Raw genomic sequence first — 18,376 nt, 5'->3', positions numbered from 1 at the left:
TGATGATCCGATTAGGAGAGTAGATATAGGTCAGATATTTTTGATTCAACTTGTGTTAAGAAAGGCAGAGGTAGACCTAGGAAGACTTGGGCATATTGTATAAAAAATGATCTTAATTTATAAGGATTAAATGAAAATATGACAATAAATAGGACGCATTGGAGAAAAATGATTCATGTAGCCAACCTCACTTAGTGGGATAAATGTTCTGTTGTTTTGTTGATGTATAGATACGTTGTACCTTCATTCATCTCAAGTAAACTTCCAATATGTGCTTGTAATCATCAACTTTGAGCTCACAAAGAAATGTCTGTTCATGCGGTTAGCAATTTATTGTTTGTTCCATATATATATATATATATATATATATATTTCCTTTAGATTCTTCCTAGATTTCATATGGCCTCTAGTTCATCATGGTTTGAATCATATGTTTTCATTAGTAATGCCTTGGTTGAACATACGCGTTTTCTTTTCATATCACATTCAGCATTGTTATAATTTTGGTTCATAGATTCTTGTTTCTAGTGATTGATACCATTTATCCGCCTGCTGAATTATTTCAATGCTATTTTCCAGGATTTACAGGTCAAGGCCTCACCACCTGTTCAAACTACACCTGCTCACAATGATCCTGCAATTATTCAGGTGATGCAGAGTTGGATAATATGATACTTCTGATGAGCATTTAATCATTGAGATGCAATTTTTTGTGCAGTCTCACTATCCTCGTCCCCAAGCTGCACCTTCAAGTTTGCCTCCTCTTGGAACTGGAGCCACACCTGAGCTTAGTTCCCACTCAGGGCAAGTGGGACTTCAGCATCCAACCTTCCAAGGAAGCTTGCCTCAATATCCAACGGGTGGAAACTTAGGGACTTGGGGCCCCACACCGCCTCCACCAAATGCAAATGGTTCTGGGCTTGCAGTACCACCAATGTTTTGGCAAGGATACTATGCGCCCTCAGGAGGGATTCCTCATCTACAGCAACCTTCTCTAATGCGGCCACTTCCCGGGCTAGCTATGCCTCCAATGCAGCAGACTCTGCAATTTCAGGGTATGAATGCCCCATTATCTTCTGGGACGCCAAGTTATCCTGAATTCTCTCCTTTGTTCTCAACTGTTAACAGCAACATGAGTTTAAACTCGACTGCTCTACCATCAACATTACCTTCCTTCCAAGCTACATCATTTTCTACTGAGATGTCACAAAGTTCTGTTTCAATTAAGGGCCCTGTAACTACAGTTCTTTCGGTGACCCCAAGTGGAAACTTGCCGGCAGTGTCACAAAGTTCGGTTTCAGTTAAGGGTCCCATAACTTCTCTTCCTTCTGTGACCCCAAGTGGAAGCTTGCCATCTGTGTCCCCATTAACTCCAAACATGGATAATTTCATATCCGTGTCACAAAATATACCGCCTGTTGTTAGTGGAAAGTCTAGGATTAGTTCTATTACCTCTATGGCTCATCAGACTGAAACTCAGTCTATTCCATTGAGTCTGGGTTCATCCAGTTCAAACCAAGCTGAAACATCTACTAAGTTGGTGACCCCTGGTCAGCTAATGCAGCCTAATCCTTCTGTGCTGCCTTCCTCACAAACATTAGAGAAGACCTTGAAAGTGGTGGAGATTAAACCACACGAAGATAAGAGTAAACCACTGTTACCTGAACCTGTAGCGCTACAACGAGAAACTAATAAGGCTAGGCTTCCTTCTGTAGCAAAGGAGTCGATCCTGCCACTACCTACCCCTGCTTATCATAAGGTTTGGCCTTTTCCTATTATCATTATGGGGATTGATTATTATCCAACACTGTTACAAAATGCTAATTTCCTTTTTGATAATTTTTATTCTAATCAAGTATATTGCAATGGTGTGTTATTATACTATGTTAGAGTTTGGCATGATTCCCTGGGCTGATGTTTTTTCTTTCATTTTGTTTTCTCTGTAAAACACTGAGAACATCCTATGCTTGTTTTTCTACCCCAATGGTGAGTTATTAGTTGATATTAACATGTATCTTATTAGTATGAAAACTCAAATTTTTATCTTTAATTTAGCTACTGGTTTAGTTTATAGTGGTAGCACTGTTACTGCTTTTTAATCAAGTATTCTTGTTGAGTAAGATTTAAAATAGTTTTATATATATTTTTTTCTTTAATTTAGCTGCTGTTTTAGTTTATAGTGGTAACACTGTACTGTATTTTAAGCTCTTGTTAAAATAGTTTTTACAACTATTGCTTATTTAAGAACAACATGATTTGTTATTTTGATCCAGTCCATCAATATCAATTTATGGATAGGTTATGTGTCATGAAACATAAAAAATGTACTTATTTCGGAAATGAGGACCCACTTCTAGTGTTGATATCAGGTTTCTTTTTTGTCTACAGTCATTGGTGTGTAAGCCATACCAACTAACACTTTGCAACCATTTGCAAGTAGATAATCAGTGATTTATTGGTCTGCTGTAAATGGCATCTGTTGAAATTTCTAGTACTATTGCTTTGCGCCAAACTATCTTGGATTTGAAAACTGAACTTTGTGACATGGACAAAGGGCTTAGGTTACATTCGTAAGCCATCTGTGAAAATTATAAAGAACCAAAGTGGTCCCTCTACTATTTGTGAGTGATCATATTACTTTCGATTTAGTCTGGGGGTGTGGTTAATCCGACTCGTGAGCCGACTTGAACTCAATATGATGCTTGCTAACTTGGCTCGATGAGCTAACAAGCCAAGCTCAAGTTAGCCGTTTCGACTCTTTAGCTCGTGAACTGGTTTGTTTAAAAAAATATTAATATAAATTATACTCTAAATATTTTAAATTTGAAGACATTAGTTATAAAGTATTATAAATATTTAAACAATAATATTTTGTATTTTTTACTAAGTGATTTCTTATTATTTATCTGGTAATTGCTTATTCTATTTGTCATTTTATCATAACATTAATATTATTCTCTCTCTTCTATAATAAACAAATCGGGTTGTGGGCCGGCTCGAACCCGTTGACTTAAGCTTAAAAATATTTAAACAATAATATTTTGTATTTTATATTAAGTGATTTCTTATTATTTATCTCTTAATTGCTTATTCTATCTGTCTTTTTATCATAACATTAATATTATTTTCTCTCTTTTATAATAAAGAAGGTGGCTCATGAGCCGGCTCGAGCCCATTGACTTAAGCTTGAGCTTGAGCTCTAAATCGATAAAATTAATCAAGCTCAAGATTTAGCCAAGGGGGCTTTTACACCCCTAGTATCTATATTTTTTAAATAATTTACATAATTTTTCATCTATCTAAACAGAGAAATTGAAACTCATGGTGTTAGAAATAGGGTATTTTAGAAAAGTATTTTTTTCTTTTTGAATTTTATTATAAATTTAATTTTTTATTTTATTTTGTATAGAAGCTAACTCCCGATATAATATAAGTAGATTGAGATGATCTAGGTTGCAGACTGTGTTAAATTTTCATAATAAATAATTTATTTTACATTTTTTTTTAATTCTATTGTTAAGGACATTGATTTTAAATTTTTATTACAATTGAATCAAGATAACAAAAATATTAGAAGAAAATTTTTATTATGAAAAAATTAATTATTTACAACCTATACTATCTTACTTTTCTTTTGTTGTAGGCAAGTTTATTTCCTGTATATGAAGAAATGAGATAAATTCGAAATTTGGTTTGCTATAAAAATTCTAGGCGAAAAAATGTTGCCCACATTCTTTTAATATCACTAATTTCAATCTTTAGTAGATGAGAAATATTCTGATTTTACAGAGTTTAGGAGCTGTGTCTGGCCTTTTATATAGTTTGAGACTAAAATGAAATATTGCAAGTAGTATGGCAATTATTTTTGTCCTTAACTTAATTTGTGAATGACCCTTTAAGAATGAGTTATTAGATACAGGGACTAAGTCATAAGACATTTTCCATGTAAATTTGAAGAATATGCTGCATTCTTGAATTTGTTTATCCTCCATACATTCATATGCATCTACCCGGTGAGATATCTTGGGGTTTGCTTGAATTCTATGCATCCTCTGACTACTGTCTTTCAGGCTTTGGTTTTTGGAACAATTAAAGATTATAATTTGGGTCATGATCATATCACAGATTGCCGGAATCTTTTCTTTGGCCTAATTTCCTATCATTAAAATTTAGTCTTAGCTCCAAGGCCGTTGAACCATCATGTGATTGTACAAAATGTTTTTTTTCTTAAATGTTTTTGTATCATGTATAGCAGATAATAAACTGCTACTTTTTTCTGACGAACTAGACTTTCTTGATTACTTTTATATAAAAAAGAGCGTATTTTCTTATAATTTCTTAGGCAAGTGTGGCAGGTTATCTCGCCACCAATGGAATTGCGAACACTATCCTGCATGTAAAGTCTTTTTTTATTTATTTATTTTTTTTGTTTTGTGAGCTGTAAAAATTGATTCCCTTTCCCTCTACTTTCACGCACACAATTTGTACACGTGCATGATACTGTAGCGTCTAATGATCCCTAAAAATTTGACTCGGTGAAAATTATTCTTTTCTGATAATCTTTAGTTTGTTTAATGAAACTTTGATGCTAAAGGACTTCTAGATTAAATGTATTGTCGATATCTTTATTGCTTATACATTATAATTGTATAAAATTTTTTATTTTCACATCACATATTCGATTTAAAGTGTTTCGATATGTAATTAACTTTTTAACGTAGTTTCCCCCCATTTGCAGCCTAATGGAGCCATTTCAGTCGGTTATGAAAGCAACAGGGGGCGTGGAAGAGGAAGAGGAAGTGGGGTACTAATATTTTGTTCTTGCATCTGTTTACTTTCATCCATGCAGTTTCAAAATATTGTTTTTTTCCCTTTTTTTCATTAAGCTCGTATCCTTTGACTTACCCTTTTTACGTAAATGTTTCAACCATTTTCTGATATTCATCCTTCTTATGGGCTTATTAACTTAGAAGATTGGTATGGGGAGTTCAATATGCTATTCTTGCTTTATTGTAGGCGATGTGGATATTCTTGAACTTTTTGTTTAAAGACTGCATCGTGCCTATTGGTTGGGCTGGGGAAATATGTTAGCATTTTTCTTTTTAAACATCAAAGGTGAAGGAGTGAATAGAAAATATTATAATCTCATACCTTTCTATTACAGTTTTTTTTTTTGGTCGGATCGCTTAGCGGACTAACGTTTTTTTTTCTTCTACTTGTTGACCTCTTTCAATATATTGAAGATTTTAAATGGCTTAGTTACTACAGACTATAAAGTACCTATTCTTCAAAAATGCCCTTGTCTCTATGCCTGTAATAACGGCTGTCAAAAGAGCCCTTCATTCACGAGCAGCTCGCGTTCGGCTCACAACGTAGTTCAGATTTGATTCATTTGTTAAGCAAACAAGCCATACACCAATAAATTTTTTGAGCTCAATTTATAAACGAGCCGAGCATGAACAAACTTTTGATTGATCATGTATGGATCGTTTTGACACTTCTTAATAATCTAATAAATAAATAATATTTAAAAGTTTAAATAGTTGTGATATAGATATGTAAATACATAAGAATTGGGTGGCATGTATGTAAAGGTATCTCATTTAGGTGATATAGATATGTAAATACATAAGAATTGGGTGGCATGTATGTGAATCATCTAAAGCGCGAACCAACAATTGAACCTGTGTATTGATGTCTCGCTAACTAACTACCAAACTATCCTGATAGAACCTATAAACCATCAATTGGCGCAAGAAAGTTCCACTAGCTTGAATCAACCCAAACAAACCAATAGGAATTAGAACAAGTGAAGGCATCCTTTTTTTATTGACAAAATTATCAAATGCATGGCTTAAACAAATTGAAATTTTAAATTACAAATGAAAATAGAGTAGTTCGTAAGTTATCAAATTACTAATTGATTCATCTTAATGAACCAGATTTGTGCTTGCGATTAGTCTAAAACCTCAGTTCTCCACTAAATATGGCTGACATGGAAATAAATTGACTTGTGTTTGATATTCTTTAAGCAAATCAGGGCAAGAATCATCACAAACAAGCTATGGTCTCAGTCCACAAGATATGTCTAGTGTCTATCATCAGTATTGAATATTATTCTATCATCCATTATAACTTAAGATGAAAGCTATGTAAAATTGTCTAGCAAGGTTTTGGATCCTAACTTATTAGGAGGATATCCAAAAGCGAATAATATATTTTCTTAAAGTTGATTTATGAAATAAGGTGTAATCAAGCATTTAAACTTGATCATGCTAGAATTTTCTTGAATTTCTAATTTTTATTCATTAGTTCCAATGCATTGTAGTATGCTAAATGGCCTTCTCCCATTTAATTTTGTTTGGTTCTTGTTGGAACGTTGATTTACTTATAATTTAAGCTTATAATTTACTTATCACATAATTTAAGCTTATAATTTACTTATCACCTAGTTTAAACTCTATATATCTTCTATTTGCATAAACAAAAAGTTACAAGTGTTATAATTAACAACTACATTATTTGATTATCTTCATGTAATTTAAGCAAATCGTACAAACAATACGATACAAGAACTTGAATTCGAAGTTTTGGAATGCGCCAAATCTGTATTAGGAAATATTTCCTTTCATCTGAATCTATTTCACTATTTGTGTTTCCTTTTTCTATTCTTTTCTAATTTTGGAGGGATTCCTATTTGGTTTCTTTCATTATTATATCTATATAACAAGGTGTAATGCATGGGGGTCAATGAAAAATAAAATTCTTTTAGGAATTTTTACATGGCATTAGAGCCGCCAATTTAATTCATCCCATTTCGGATTGCAACTATTCCTCAGCTGCTGCTCATTTCTATTGTCCTCTGAGTCATTGAGGTTGAAGCTGAGATATTCTCTGCGCATTCAACATTAGTAGCGATTATTTCAAACAAACATCCATCTCCTGCGACCGGTGGTGTGAAAAAAACACTATTGGTTTAGTCCCAGAATAGTTGTGCTGAGGGAGATTAGGAAGCACCCCGTTTTGGTCTTTCGCTTGACCAGTTTGAACAAATTGCTTGGGATCACAATACCATGTCGTTCGTCTCACATCTGCACAGGATTGCATCAACCCATTGATTCATTCGCATGTTTCATTCAACAACGCTGTCTTGAACATATCCGATGACAACAATCTTCCTCTTCGTTCACACGAGTCGCATACGGTCCATTCGAACATATCTCATAACTGTGCTTCGGCTCTTACGATGAATTTTTGTAGGTTGTTCAAACGCTCGGTTCAGTTTTCACAAATAATTTTTTCTGAAGATTGTTTCTTTCTTTTGTCCACTAAATCAGTGATTGATTTAGCTTGCAATCGATTTGAATTGCCTAGCCACCTACTCATGTGTCACTGACTTACAAATTCTCACACCCTGTTCCTTTAGTTCCTATTATCTTGTTCAGCTGCGTCGTTGGACTAAGGGTTCTCTTTCCTTCAGTTCTTATTCACCCGTTCAATTGAGCAATCAAATTAAGGATCCATCTCTTGCTTTTGTTCGAGCATCGGGGTTTCTCGATTCTAGCTTTACAATCTTATCATGGTCAAACATGATAGTACCTTACAATCTTCTTCCTTGAAAGTGACATTTACATTCGCGTCTATTGTCTCCAGTCCTTATCATATCTTTCAACAAAAAGTCAGAATTCAATTCATTCATCAGGGAACAAATTGAGGCATTGAAAGAAATATTTAGTGATAGTTCTAATTCAACTTGTAAGTTTGTTAGTACACCAAGGTGTTATCCTATACATTTAGTCTCCAAAGCAATAAATTAAAATCTTGGATAGTCGGCTCTCGAGCCTTAGATCATATGGCAGGAGACATTAATGTCTTAAATAATTATAACCCTTGTTTCAGTCACTCTTTTATTTGAAGAACTGATGGTTCATTCTCACAAATATCAAGAACTAGATTTGTTAAATTGACAAAAGATCATCACCTCTATTCTATGTTTTATGTTACAAAATTAAATTGCAACCTACTCTCGATCAACATGCATGCTCGTGACCTCAAATGTCACTAAATTTTATTCCAATTATAATGATTTTTAGGTTGTAGATTCGGTAAAGGTGATCAACAGTGTTGTGATGCATGGTGGTCTATATTTGCTAAAAAAATATAAATTCGTTTTAAGTAATATCATTCATGAAGTTGTATTTTTAAGTGCAATTCAAATTTTGTTTTAGTTGAAAGTTATGTTGAGTCATTGTCTTGGTCATCCAAATTTTGATTACATTAAAAAAATATTTTCACATTTATTTGATCACTAAAAAAATCCAATGTTTATTAATGTGAAATTTGTTAAATTGCAAAACATTCCAGTAATGTATATTCCAAATTGCAATATAAGCATTCACATAATTTTTTTTTTATAATTCATAGTGATTTTTTGAGGTCTTCACAAGTAAATAATATAACGGGATAAAAAGATTTGTATCATTTAGAGTTGATCATATAAGACGTCAACCATCTGATGATCTTGTTAGGAGAGTAGATATTTTTTATTCTACTTATGTTAAAAAGGTAGAGGTAAACTAGAAAGACTTGGACATATTGTATAAAAGATGATATTAATTTATTAGAATTAAATGAAAATATTACACTCAATAGGGCACAATGGAGAAAAAAGATTAATGTATCCGACTCCATTTAGTGCTTATTGCTGTTGTTTAGATGAGCACATATGAATAATATTTCCTTATGAATGAAAAATCCATAACAACCTCCATATTTTAATCATTTCATTCCATGATTCTCACTCAATTTCAAAACAAAATTCAAATTCTTAAACTAATAACACTAAGGAATACTTTAATTTCATTATTAGTTTTTATCTTTTCAAATATGGTATTATCCATAAACAAAAATGGGGTCACAAAAAGGAAAAACAGACACTTACTTGAGGTGGTCCGTGCACTAAACTTGATCCTAGGTCTCTCAGATGTATTTTTCTTGGTTACTCATCTAATAAAAAAATGTATAGATGCTACTCTCAAACCAATAGGAAAATATACAAATCCATGGAGATCATCATTCTTGTGAATCAATCTTATTTTTTTGAAGTCTAAAATTCAGAGGGAGAGCTTAAGGAAATATTAGATTTATGATTTTTTTCAAGATACTCCAACTTTTTTTTCTATTAACTAAACCAAAAATTGTCCTTCAACTGGCTCCACTGGTCTCTACTCCACCTCAATGAACTCCACTTGAAGAATCTCTACTCCACCTCAATGAACTCCACTTGAAGAATCGAATTCTATTACAAAAAGTCACAATTATCTCTACTCCACCTTAACATAACTCCAATGATCAGGAATTTCATGTCTACATCAGAAGGAGGACTGAGCATGTAGAGGACATTGCATACTCGGGACTGTTAAAAGTCAGAACCAAATCTTCCTGATAATTATAGTGGTATGAATTTCTCAACTCATGACTCTTTTACACCTATAGTTGATGACCTTAGTCAATCAATTGCAAATAGAAAAGGTATCTATGGGTGCACTGATCATTCAATTAAAAGATATGTAGCCTAGGAGAAGTTGTTACCATACTACAAGGCTTTTGTAACAAACCTTGATAGCGTGCTAGTTTCGAACTGTCCAATATGCTCCAACATGAAAACATGTAGTTGAGGCATAAATTTGGGCCCTTGAAAAAGAATAACCTTTGGGCATTTGCAGAGTTACAACATGGAAAAAATATTGTAGGTTGTAAATGGATCTTCACTGTCAAGTAAAAAATAAATGAAAGTGTAGGGAGATTTAAAGCCAAACTGGTTGCCAAGGACTTCACACAGTCATCGGGATTGACTATAAGGAAATCTTTGCATCTGTTGCCAAACTTAATATGATTTGGGTTTTACTTTCTTGCAGTGAGTCAAGATTGAATTTTATACCAAATGATTCCAAAATTCCTTCTTGAATGGTACCTTGATGAATAAGTCTACATGACTATACCTTCAGGCTTGGAAAATAGGTCGAACTACAAGTTTTTTTGCAAGTTAAAGAAGCCCTTTTACGGCTTGAAGCATTTTCATACTTGATTTGACATGTGTACTAAAATAGTTATTATAAATGGATATCACTAGTGTTAAACTAGTCATACAATGCTTGTTAAATCTAATTCTGGAGGCAAAGTTATTTTTCTTATAGTATTGGCAGATGATATTATCTTGTGAGGTGATGATTCAGAGAAAATTATTACACTAAAAATAATGCTTGCAACAAAATTTGAGATCAATGACCTAAAAAATCTTTGATATTTTCTGTGAATGGAGATGGCTCTGTCTAAGTTTGAAATTGTCATGTTCCAAAGGAAGTACATCTTAGGCATGTTAAGTGATACTGTTATGCTTAGGTGTAAACCCACCGACACACCCATGAATTCCAATGAAAGGCCGAACAAAATCGAAGAAAACAGTCCAGTTGACAAAAGATGATATCAAAGACTTGTGGGCAAATTATTTTACGTATCACACACAAGGCCTGATATTGTATAATCAATCGGTGTAGTAAACTAACACATGAATAATCCAAGTGAGGATCATTTGGAAGTGGTTAACAGAATCCTGAGATACTTGAAGATGATGCTCATTTGATATTGTTCATACATATGGAGCAATCTCGCTACATGGAGATGTGAAAAAAAAATTGTTGTTTCTCAAAGTAGTGCATAATCTGAATATTGTGCTTTTGCACTAGGAATATGTGAGGGAATGTGGATTCAAAGGCTATTAAGGTAACTCAAGGTTGGATGAAAAACAAAATTAAGATGTTCAATGATAACGAAATAACTATTATTATAGCAAAAAATCTTTTGCATCATGACAAAGCAAAAAAAACATAGAGATTGCCTGACACTTCATCTCTGAAAAGATTAACAATGGAATTGCTTAACTCAATTATGTTTATGCACAAATTCTGACAGTTGATATTCTAATAAAAACACTACCAAAAATCAATCATGATAAATTGAATTCCAAACTTGGTTTGTACAATATATACAACCCAACTTGGGGAGAGTATTGGATGGTGTCAATAAGCATTAGGAAGGAACTTATTTTCTTTTTTAGAATATATTTCACTAATTGTATTTTTTTTATTAGATGTATTTTTCTTTTTTTTGGGAGTAATTCTTATTTGCTTTCCTTTTATTATTATATATATGTTTCACAGTGTAATTCATGAGGTTTAACGAAAAAATAATTTTTTTTAGGAATTTCTACACAAAGAAATTGATATCCCAAGGAATACTAATAATATTATAGTTCATTTTTAGAAAATTTGGTGATAAAGAAGATAAAAATAGACGAGTCATGCAGATATAATATGGCATATGGACAAACTAGTTTCTTAAAGAAAATATACCCAAAAGGCTTGCATATTAATTTTGATGAATTGTGCACCTTTAACTGAACCAAATAAATGTAGTTTAATTTCACGTTTTGTTTGTCATTCATCATTAACAAATTTATTAAAATATTGATATAACTTAACCTTTCCCTATAATTCTTTTTATTGATTGGTCTATCAAGAAACCAAGAATAGAAAAGAAAATTATTTTTATCTGGCCAATTTTCACACAAATAATATGAAGGGATAATTTATTAAGAGTTTGTGTTATCATAGTGCATATTAGGTTTTCTAGATATAACATATATGATTCGTTCAATTTTACTTTTTCGGCAAATTTTCATTTTCATTTGATATTTAATTTTTATATTTGATTTTATGCTCATATTCAATTTCGATCTCAAAACAATGTCATGTTCGGATGTGAAAAGTGGAGGGTTGCGTTAGACAGTCGATAGCCAACGCAAAACAAAAATCATGACATGAATCCTTTTTATCATTGTGTAAGTGCTAGGGCGTCCCCTGGAAGCGACGTGCTGTATAGCCTGAATACAGTGAAAAGTGTGCAAAGGCCGCTATACAGACACATTAGTGCAGTGTCAAATAAGCAAGGATTCCCACGTTACGGACGAATGCGAGTAAAAAAGTTAGTTCATAAAACTAATAAAAATAATATTAGGATAGAATATTGGAATATAGATACTCTCAATGGTAAATTAATGTAATTAGTTGATATTATGATTCATAGAAAAATTAATATCTGATGTATTCACTAAACTAAATGGGTTGGAGAAAAAGCCAAGGAGATTGAAAAATTAGGTTTTAAACTTTGGTATTCTGTATGAGTCGCACTAGAAATGATGTAGGTGTAATTATAAATAAGAGTTTAAAAGATAATGTTATAAAAATTAATAAAGTTAAAGATAGAATTATAGCCCTTCTACTAAGATTTGTAATATTATATGTGCTTATGCTCCTCAAGTAGGTTTAGATGTAGGTTTTAAAGATAAATTTTGGAATGACTTAGAAGATTTAATACAAATGATACCTTTTGAAGAAAGAATTTTTATTGGAAGAGATTTAAATGGACATGTCGGTAGAGTGGTAGAAGATTTCAGAAATACTCATGGTGGCTACAGTTTTAGAGCGACTAATGAAAAGTTAGAGCTATTTTAGATTTTGTTTTAGCGTATGATTTTGTTTTTACTAATACTTTATTTAAAGAAAGAGACGAACATCTTATTACCTATAAGAGTGTTTTCAATAAAACACAAATTGATTATTTTCTTATGAGGAGAAGAGATCGTCGAGATTGTAAAGTTTGTATGGTCATTCCAAGCAAGGATTTAAGTACCTAACATCGTTTATTAGTTCTAGATTTTAAGATGAAGAGTTGTAAAATAAAGAATGCTAGGATTCATCATCGTAGAATTAGATGGCGAAGAATATAAAAGACAAATAAAATTATTTTTATGAGTAAAATTCAAGATTTCAAAGTTTGTGATGATCATAAAGAAACAAATGTTATGTGGGATAAAATAACAAATATTGTTAAATAAGTAGCAAAAGATGTGCTTGGAGAAGCAAAGAAAAAGTTTTTATAAATAAAAATAGTTGGTGGTGGAATAATAATGTTACAAATAAAAATAGTTGGTGTTGGAATAATAATGTGCAAGAAACGATAAAATATAAGAAGATATGTTAAAAAAATTGGTTTAAATGTAAAAGCTTGGAGAACTGAGAAAAATATCAAACGTCCTGCAGAGAGTCTAAAAGAACAACATGTGACGCTAAAAATTGTGTTTTTAGTGTTTTTTATAATAAATTAGATACTAAGAAGGGTGAAAAATATATGTATAAACTAGCCAACCAAAAAAAGAAGAAAAGTAAAGATTTAACTCAAGTAAAATGTATTAAGGATGAAAATCAAAGTGTTTTTCTTAGAAAAAAATATTTAACATAGATAGGTGAGTTATTTTGATAAACTTTTTAATGAAGCTTCTGAAAATACGATCGACTTTAGTGATCTTAACATCGTGAATAGTAATAAAACGTTTCATTTTTACAGTCGTATTAGTAAAAAAGAAGCTGATGAGGCTTTAAAGAAAATCAATGGTGGAAAGTTTGTAGGACCTTATGATATCCTAATTGAAGTGTGAAAATATTTAGGAGATTTGAGAGTTTCTTGATGTTCTATACTCTTTAACACTAAACTCTTTAATATTATTTTAAAAAATAAAAAGATGCCTGAGGAGTGGAGGAAGAGTATTTTGGTCCCCATTTTTAAAAATAAAAGGATGCACAAGAGTGTGCAAATTATATACAAATTAAGATGATGTGTTATATTTTAAAGTTATGGGAGAGGGTAATTGAACATAGGTTAAGACGTATTACAAAGATTTCTCATAATCAGTTTGGATTTATGTCGGGTAGGTGTACTATGGAAGCTATACATTTATTGAGAGGTTTGATGGAGGAGTTAAGAGATAATAAGGAGAATCTACATTTGATTTTTATTGATTTAGAAAAAGCGTACGATAAGGTTACAAGAGATATCCTTTGGAGAGTTCTTGAAAATAAAGGTGTTGATATGACTTATATTCAAGTCATTAAAGATATGTATACTAGAGCTGTTACTTGTGTTCGAACTGAAGGAGGATTGACCAAATATTTTCCTATTTCCGTTGGATTACATCAGGGATTGACTTTAAGCCCATATCTTTTTTCTTTAGTTATGGATGGTCTTACTGGACATCTACAGGAGGATGTACCTTGGTGTATGCTTGTTGCTGATGATATCCTTCTCATGGATAAGACGAGAGAAAAGACCCAGGAAAACTTGAATTATGGAGGTCTACATTTGGAGTCTAAAAGACTTCATTTAAGTAGAATTAAAATTGAATTCATGGAATGTAATTTTAGTAGTAGTAGTTCTAGTGACAGAAGCGTGATTTTGAGTGATCAAATTATTAAAATGTATGAACGATTTAGATATCTTGGTTCTGTTGATGAAAGCGATTGTGATATAGATGGGGATGTTAATAGTAGAATTCAAGTTGGTTGGTTGAAGTGGAGGAATGTTTCGGGCCTTTTGTGTGATAGAAAAGTATCGTTTAGACTGAAAGGGAAATTTTATAAGACAACGGTGAGACTGCGGCCTTTAAAAGAGAAACATAATAATAAGTTAAGTGTTGTTGAGATGAGAATGATTAGGACAAAATGCGAAATGAATAAATCCGTGATAGGGTTGGTGTAGCTTTTGTGATGGACAAAATTAGTGAAAGTCGTCTTAGATGGTTTGGTCATATTAAATTTCGATCATCTGATGATCCGATTAGGAGAGTAGATGTTTTAGATTCGACTTATGTTAAGAAAGGTAGAGGTAGATTTAGGAAGACTTGGGCTTTTTGTATAAAAAATGATCGTAATTTGTTTGAACTAAATGAAAATATGACATTAAATAGGATACAATGGAGAAAAATGATTCATGTAACCGACCCCATGTAGTGGGATTAAGGCTTTGTTGTTGTTGTATTAAATTTCTATCTCAAATTCTCACTCTTATCCAAGCATTGATTCAAATTCATGAATATGTTCTAATGTAGATACAAATTTTGACTAAACATTTGATACACATTCATATATTAATTGCAACTCATCTTCTGCATTTAAAACATCTTAACATGATTAATTTCTTCAATATGATTCTATTGAACCATATATGATTCTATTGTTATCATACTTAACTGCTTGTAGATATGATTTGAATTTCTTAGGTGCATTAATCATATATTTAGAATTTCTATGGATATGATTGTAATATTCTTTAATATCTGAGGATATGCATAAAACTAAGTTAAGTGTTGTTGAGATGAGAATGCTTGGGTGGATGAATGACTTGACACTTAGAGACAAAATGTGAAGTGAATGTATCCGTGAAAGATTTGGTGTAGCTCCAGTGGCAGACAAGATTAGACCATCTAATGTTTCAGTTAGGAGAGTAGATATTTTAGATTCGACCAATGTTTATCATACTTAACTGCTTGTAGATATGATTTGAATTTCTTAGGTGCATTAATCATATATTTAGAATTTCTATGGATATGATTGTAATATTCTTTAATATCTGAGGATATGCATAAAACTAAGTTAAGTGTTGTTGAGATGAGAATGCTTGGGTGGATGAATGACTTGACACTTAGAGACAAAATGTGAAGTGAATGTATCCGTGAAAGATTTGGTGTAGCTCCAGTGGCAGACAAGATTAGACCATCTAATGTTTCAGTTAGGAGACTAGATATTTTAGATTCGACCTATGTTTAGAAAGGTAGAGTTAGACCTAAAAAGGCTTTGGCATATTGTATAAAAAAAGATCTTAATTTATTAGAATTAAACGCAATATGAGACAATGGAGAAAAATAATTCATGTTCTTGACTCCACTTATTTGGATGAAGGCTTGTTGCTGTTGTTGTTTTTATCTGAGAATATGCAGAAAGCAGCATCAATTTTTTGTTGAATTATAGTTTTGTTGTTTTTGATTTCTTGTTAAGGCCTTTATTAAATTAAATACTCCAACAATAAATAATATTTAGCTAAAATAACTATAAATATTGCCATATTTGCTTATTTGCCACTTTTTTACTAAATTGATCACGCAGTTGATCTTTATACTAATTAAGTGATAAGTATTGCTCTTTAATATTTATGTCTGTTTTTTTCATCAAACTCTTGATGACTTGGTAAATAATTGGGCCTATCTTATTAATTTTGTTTTAATGCGTTCAAGTCTTTGGCAATTAATTAGATTATATTTTTTGAAGAAGATTTTTAACTATTGATCAAACGCTAAAATTTTCTATGATCATATCAGCCATCAAATGTAAGAATCTAATTTGGAACTTTGTAATAATAACATTGTATTTGTTTAGAATTTTAAGTTAACCTATCTTATTTAAATTGAATTATTTATTATTTATTATCTACTCATTTCCTATGCATTAGTTTTATTTAATATGTTAGCGCAACCGAAAGCTTTAATATTAAATTGATGTGTAGGTTGTTTTATGGTCTAGGTTTTCTAGTGCCAACTAAAATGTTGCAATAAGTATGAATCACATAGAAGAAATTATTCATAGACAAAGGATCACTAGTCTAGAACTTCAATTTTTAAATTTTATTTAAATTGTCTTTTATTAATTTTATATTGACTCAATTATTATGCCATATTTCTAGTTAATATGTTGATTTAATTATAAGCTATGATATCACAAAGTGATGTAGGTTGCCTAAGGGTTTAGGGTTCCTAATGCCATCTAGGATGTTGCAATGGATGTAAATCACGTAGTAGGATTCTTATAAACATCTAAAAATAAAAAGTCGACTTCTTTAGGTTAAAATTTAAATACAGGAGAGATGGAATAAAAAAAGTGAATGCATCAATCTGTTCATCAAACTTGTCAAGAAATTTCAGTCAGGAAGTTAATCGAGCAACCAATTATTTTCAAAACTCACCTGTGAAAATTCTGACCAAATTAAGACTTGCAATGCCAATAATCAATAATATTGATTAAGAGAAGGAACCATTGAAGTGGAAAAAAATGCTTATCTCATGCTGATAGGAGATTTTCCCCCAAAAATTACCTATGGCATTCTTAACCACTTAAAAAACTACCGTATTTAACAAGAACATGTGAAATTTTATTGTTGTACAAAGAGCAGAGAATGGGCAATATTAGAATAGTAGAAATAGGTGAGAAGAACATAGCGTGGGTGAAAAAAAATGGAACAACACGTTACAATGTAAATCATAATAATTGTGAATTTATAATTGAACCTACATAGCAACAAACCGGTGAACCAATAAAAAAACCATTAGACTGGGAAATTCTAGCAGCCAGAATCAATCAAACTGAGCCAAAAGAACTTGGACTTTAGCATAGAAAACACGTCATCCTCATTAGGAAACATAATCATATAGACATTTTCTTGTGAATATAAAATTTAACTTGCAAAAAAAAAAAAAAAAAGAAAAAGAAAAAGTCCATAATTCATCAAATTACTAATGTCTTGTTGTAGCACTCCAGATTTACGCTTGTGATGATTGAAGACACTCGGATATCCATCAAACTTACTCCTAGAGCTCAGCCTTAACTACTTGCAAATCATTTGGTCTAAAAGTTAAATTGGCTTTAGCGTAGTTGTGATGTGAAGCAATATTAGTTGTAATGTGAACCAATATTAGTTTTATTCTCATCCTCGAGCCTTTATGTTTGATGATTTGTTTGTTTTCTCTCACCATTTTTATAGTAATTTCATATAATAGAAAATATCAGCACCTTGCCATGTATCCAATTTTTTCTAGTCATGTCTTGTTCATTTGGTTGCCTTGTATTGCTCTATTGAGTTCGTCATTTGTGGTTACAACGCTTGCAAGCATATGATGACATATTCTAGGGAAAACTCCTCTTTTTTATTTCACTAGTTCTTCTCTATATATTTTCTCCAATTTATCCTGATTCTCTGTTTTGATTTCTTTGAAGCTTCTGTAGGATCTACTGAAGAGTGAAATAATTATCATATACAAAATTGGACTATTCCATATTTTAATTTTGAATGGAATGATTATGTATTTACTTTCCAATTGATGATTTCCATCTAATGATAGGATACATGATCTAGCCTTTTGATCTCGTCTCTTGCAGTATCCACGCCCGCAGGCCACCACGTTCACTGAAGACTTTGATTTCACAGCAATGAATGAAAAGTTCAACAAGGATGAAGTTTGGGGCCATCTGGGCAAAAGCAGACCCCACTCAAGCAACATTGAAGAAGATGATGAAGCTTATGGCTTCGAGGAAGAAAATCGACAGTCTGTAGAATTTGATGTCAAGGTAATGCATTCCTCTCCTTGCTTCTCTCTTCATTCACACTTTAAAAAGTTATTTCAAGCATGATTCTTTGAATCCTTTTCTTATTCTCT

The 18,376-nt window shown here is 31.9% G+C and overlaps 1 protein-coding gene across 1 annotated transcript in view; it reads left to right on the top strand.

The window, feature by feature from the left end:
* The window catches only part of LOC110018708 (protein decapping 5), a 32,602-nt gene that overhangs the window by 13,548 nt on the left and 678 nt on the right, over positions 1 to 18,376 (top strand). Inside the window, exons 3-6 of the mRNA XM_020716118.1 lie at positions 580 to 648; positions 719 to 1,759; positions 4,739 to 4,804; positions 18,099 to 18,287. Coding sequence (XP_020571777.1) covers positions 580 to 648; positions 719 to 1,759; positions 4,739 to 4,804; positions 18,099 to 18,287 — 1,365 coding nt within the window. The remainder of the gene's footprint in view (positions 1 to 579; positions 649 to 718; positions 1,760 to 4,738; positions 4,805 to 18,098; positions 18,288 to 18,376) is intronic.

The sequence above is a fragment of the Phalaenopsis equestris genome, unplaced genomic scaffold (assembly GCF_001263595.1).
Source record: "Phalaenopsis equestris unplaced genomic scaffold, ASM126359v1 Scaffold000032, whole genome shotgun sequence".
In the NCBI taxonomy this organism is placed as follows: domain Eukaryota; kingdom Viridiplantae; phylum Streptophyta; class Magnoliopsida; order Asparagales; family Orchidaceae; genus Phalaenopsis; species Phalaenopsis equestris.
This window is presented reverse-complemented; position numbering and strand designations above follow the sequence as displayed.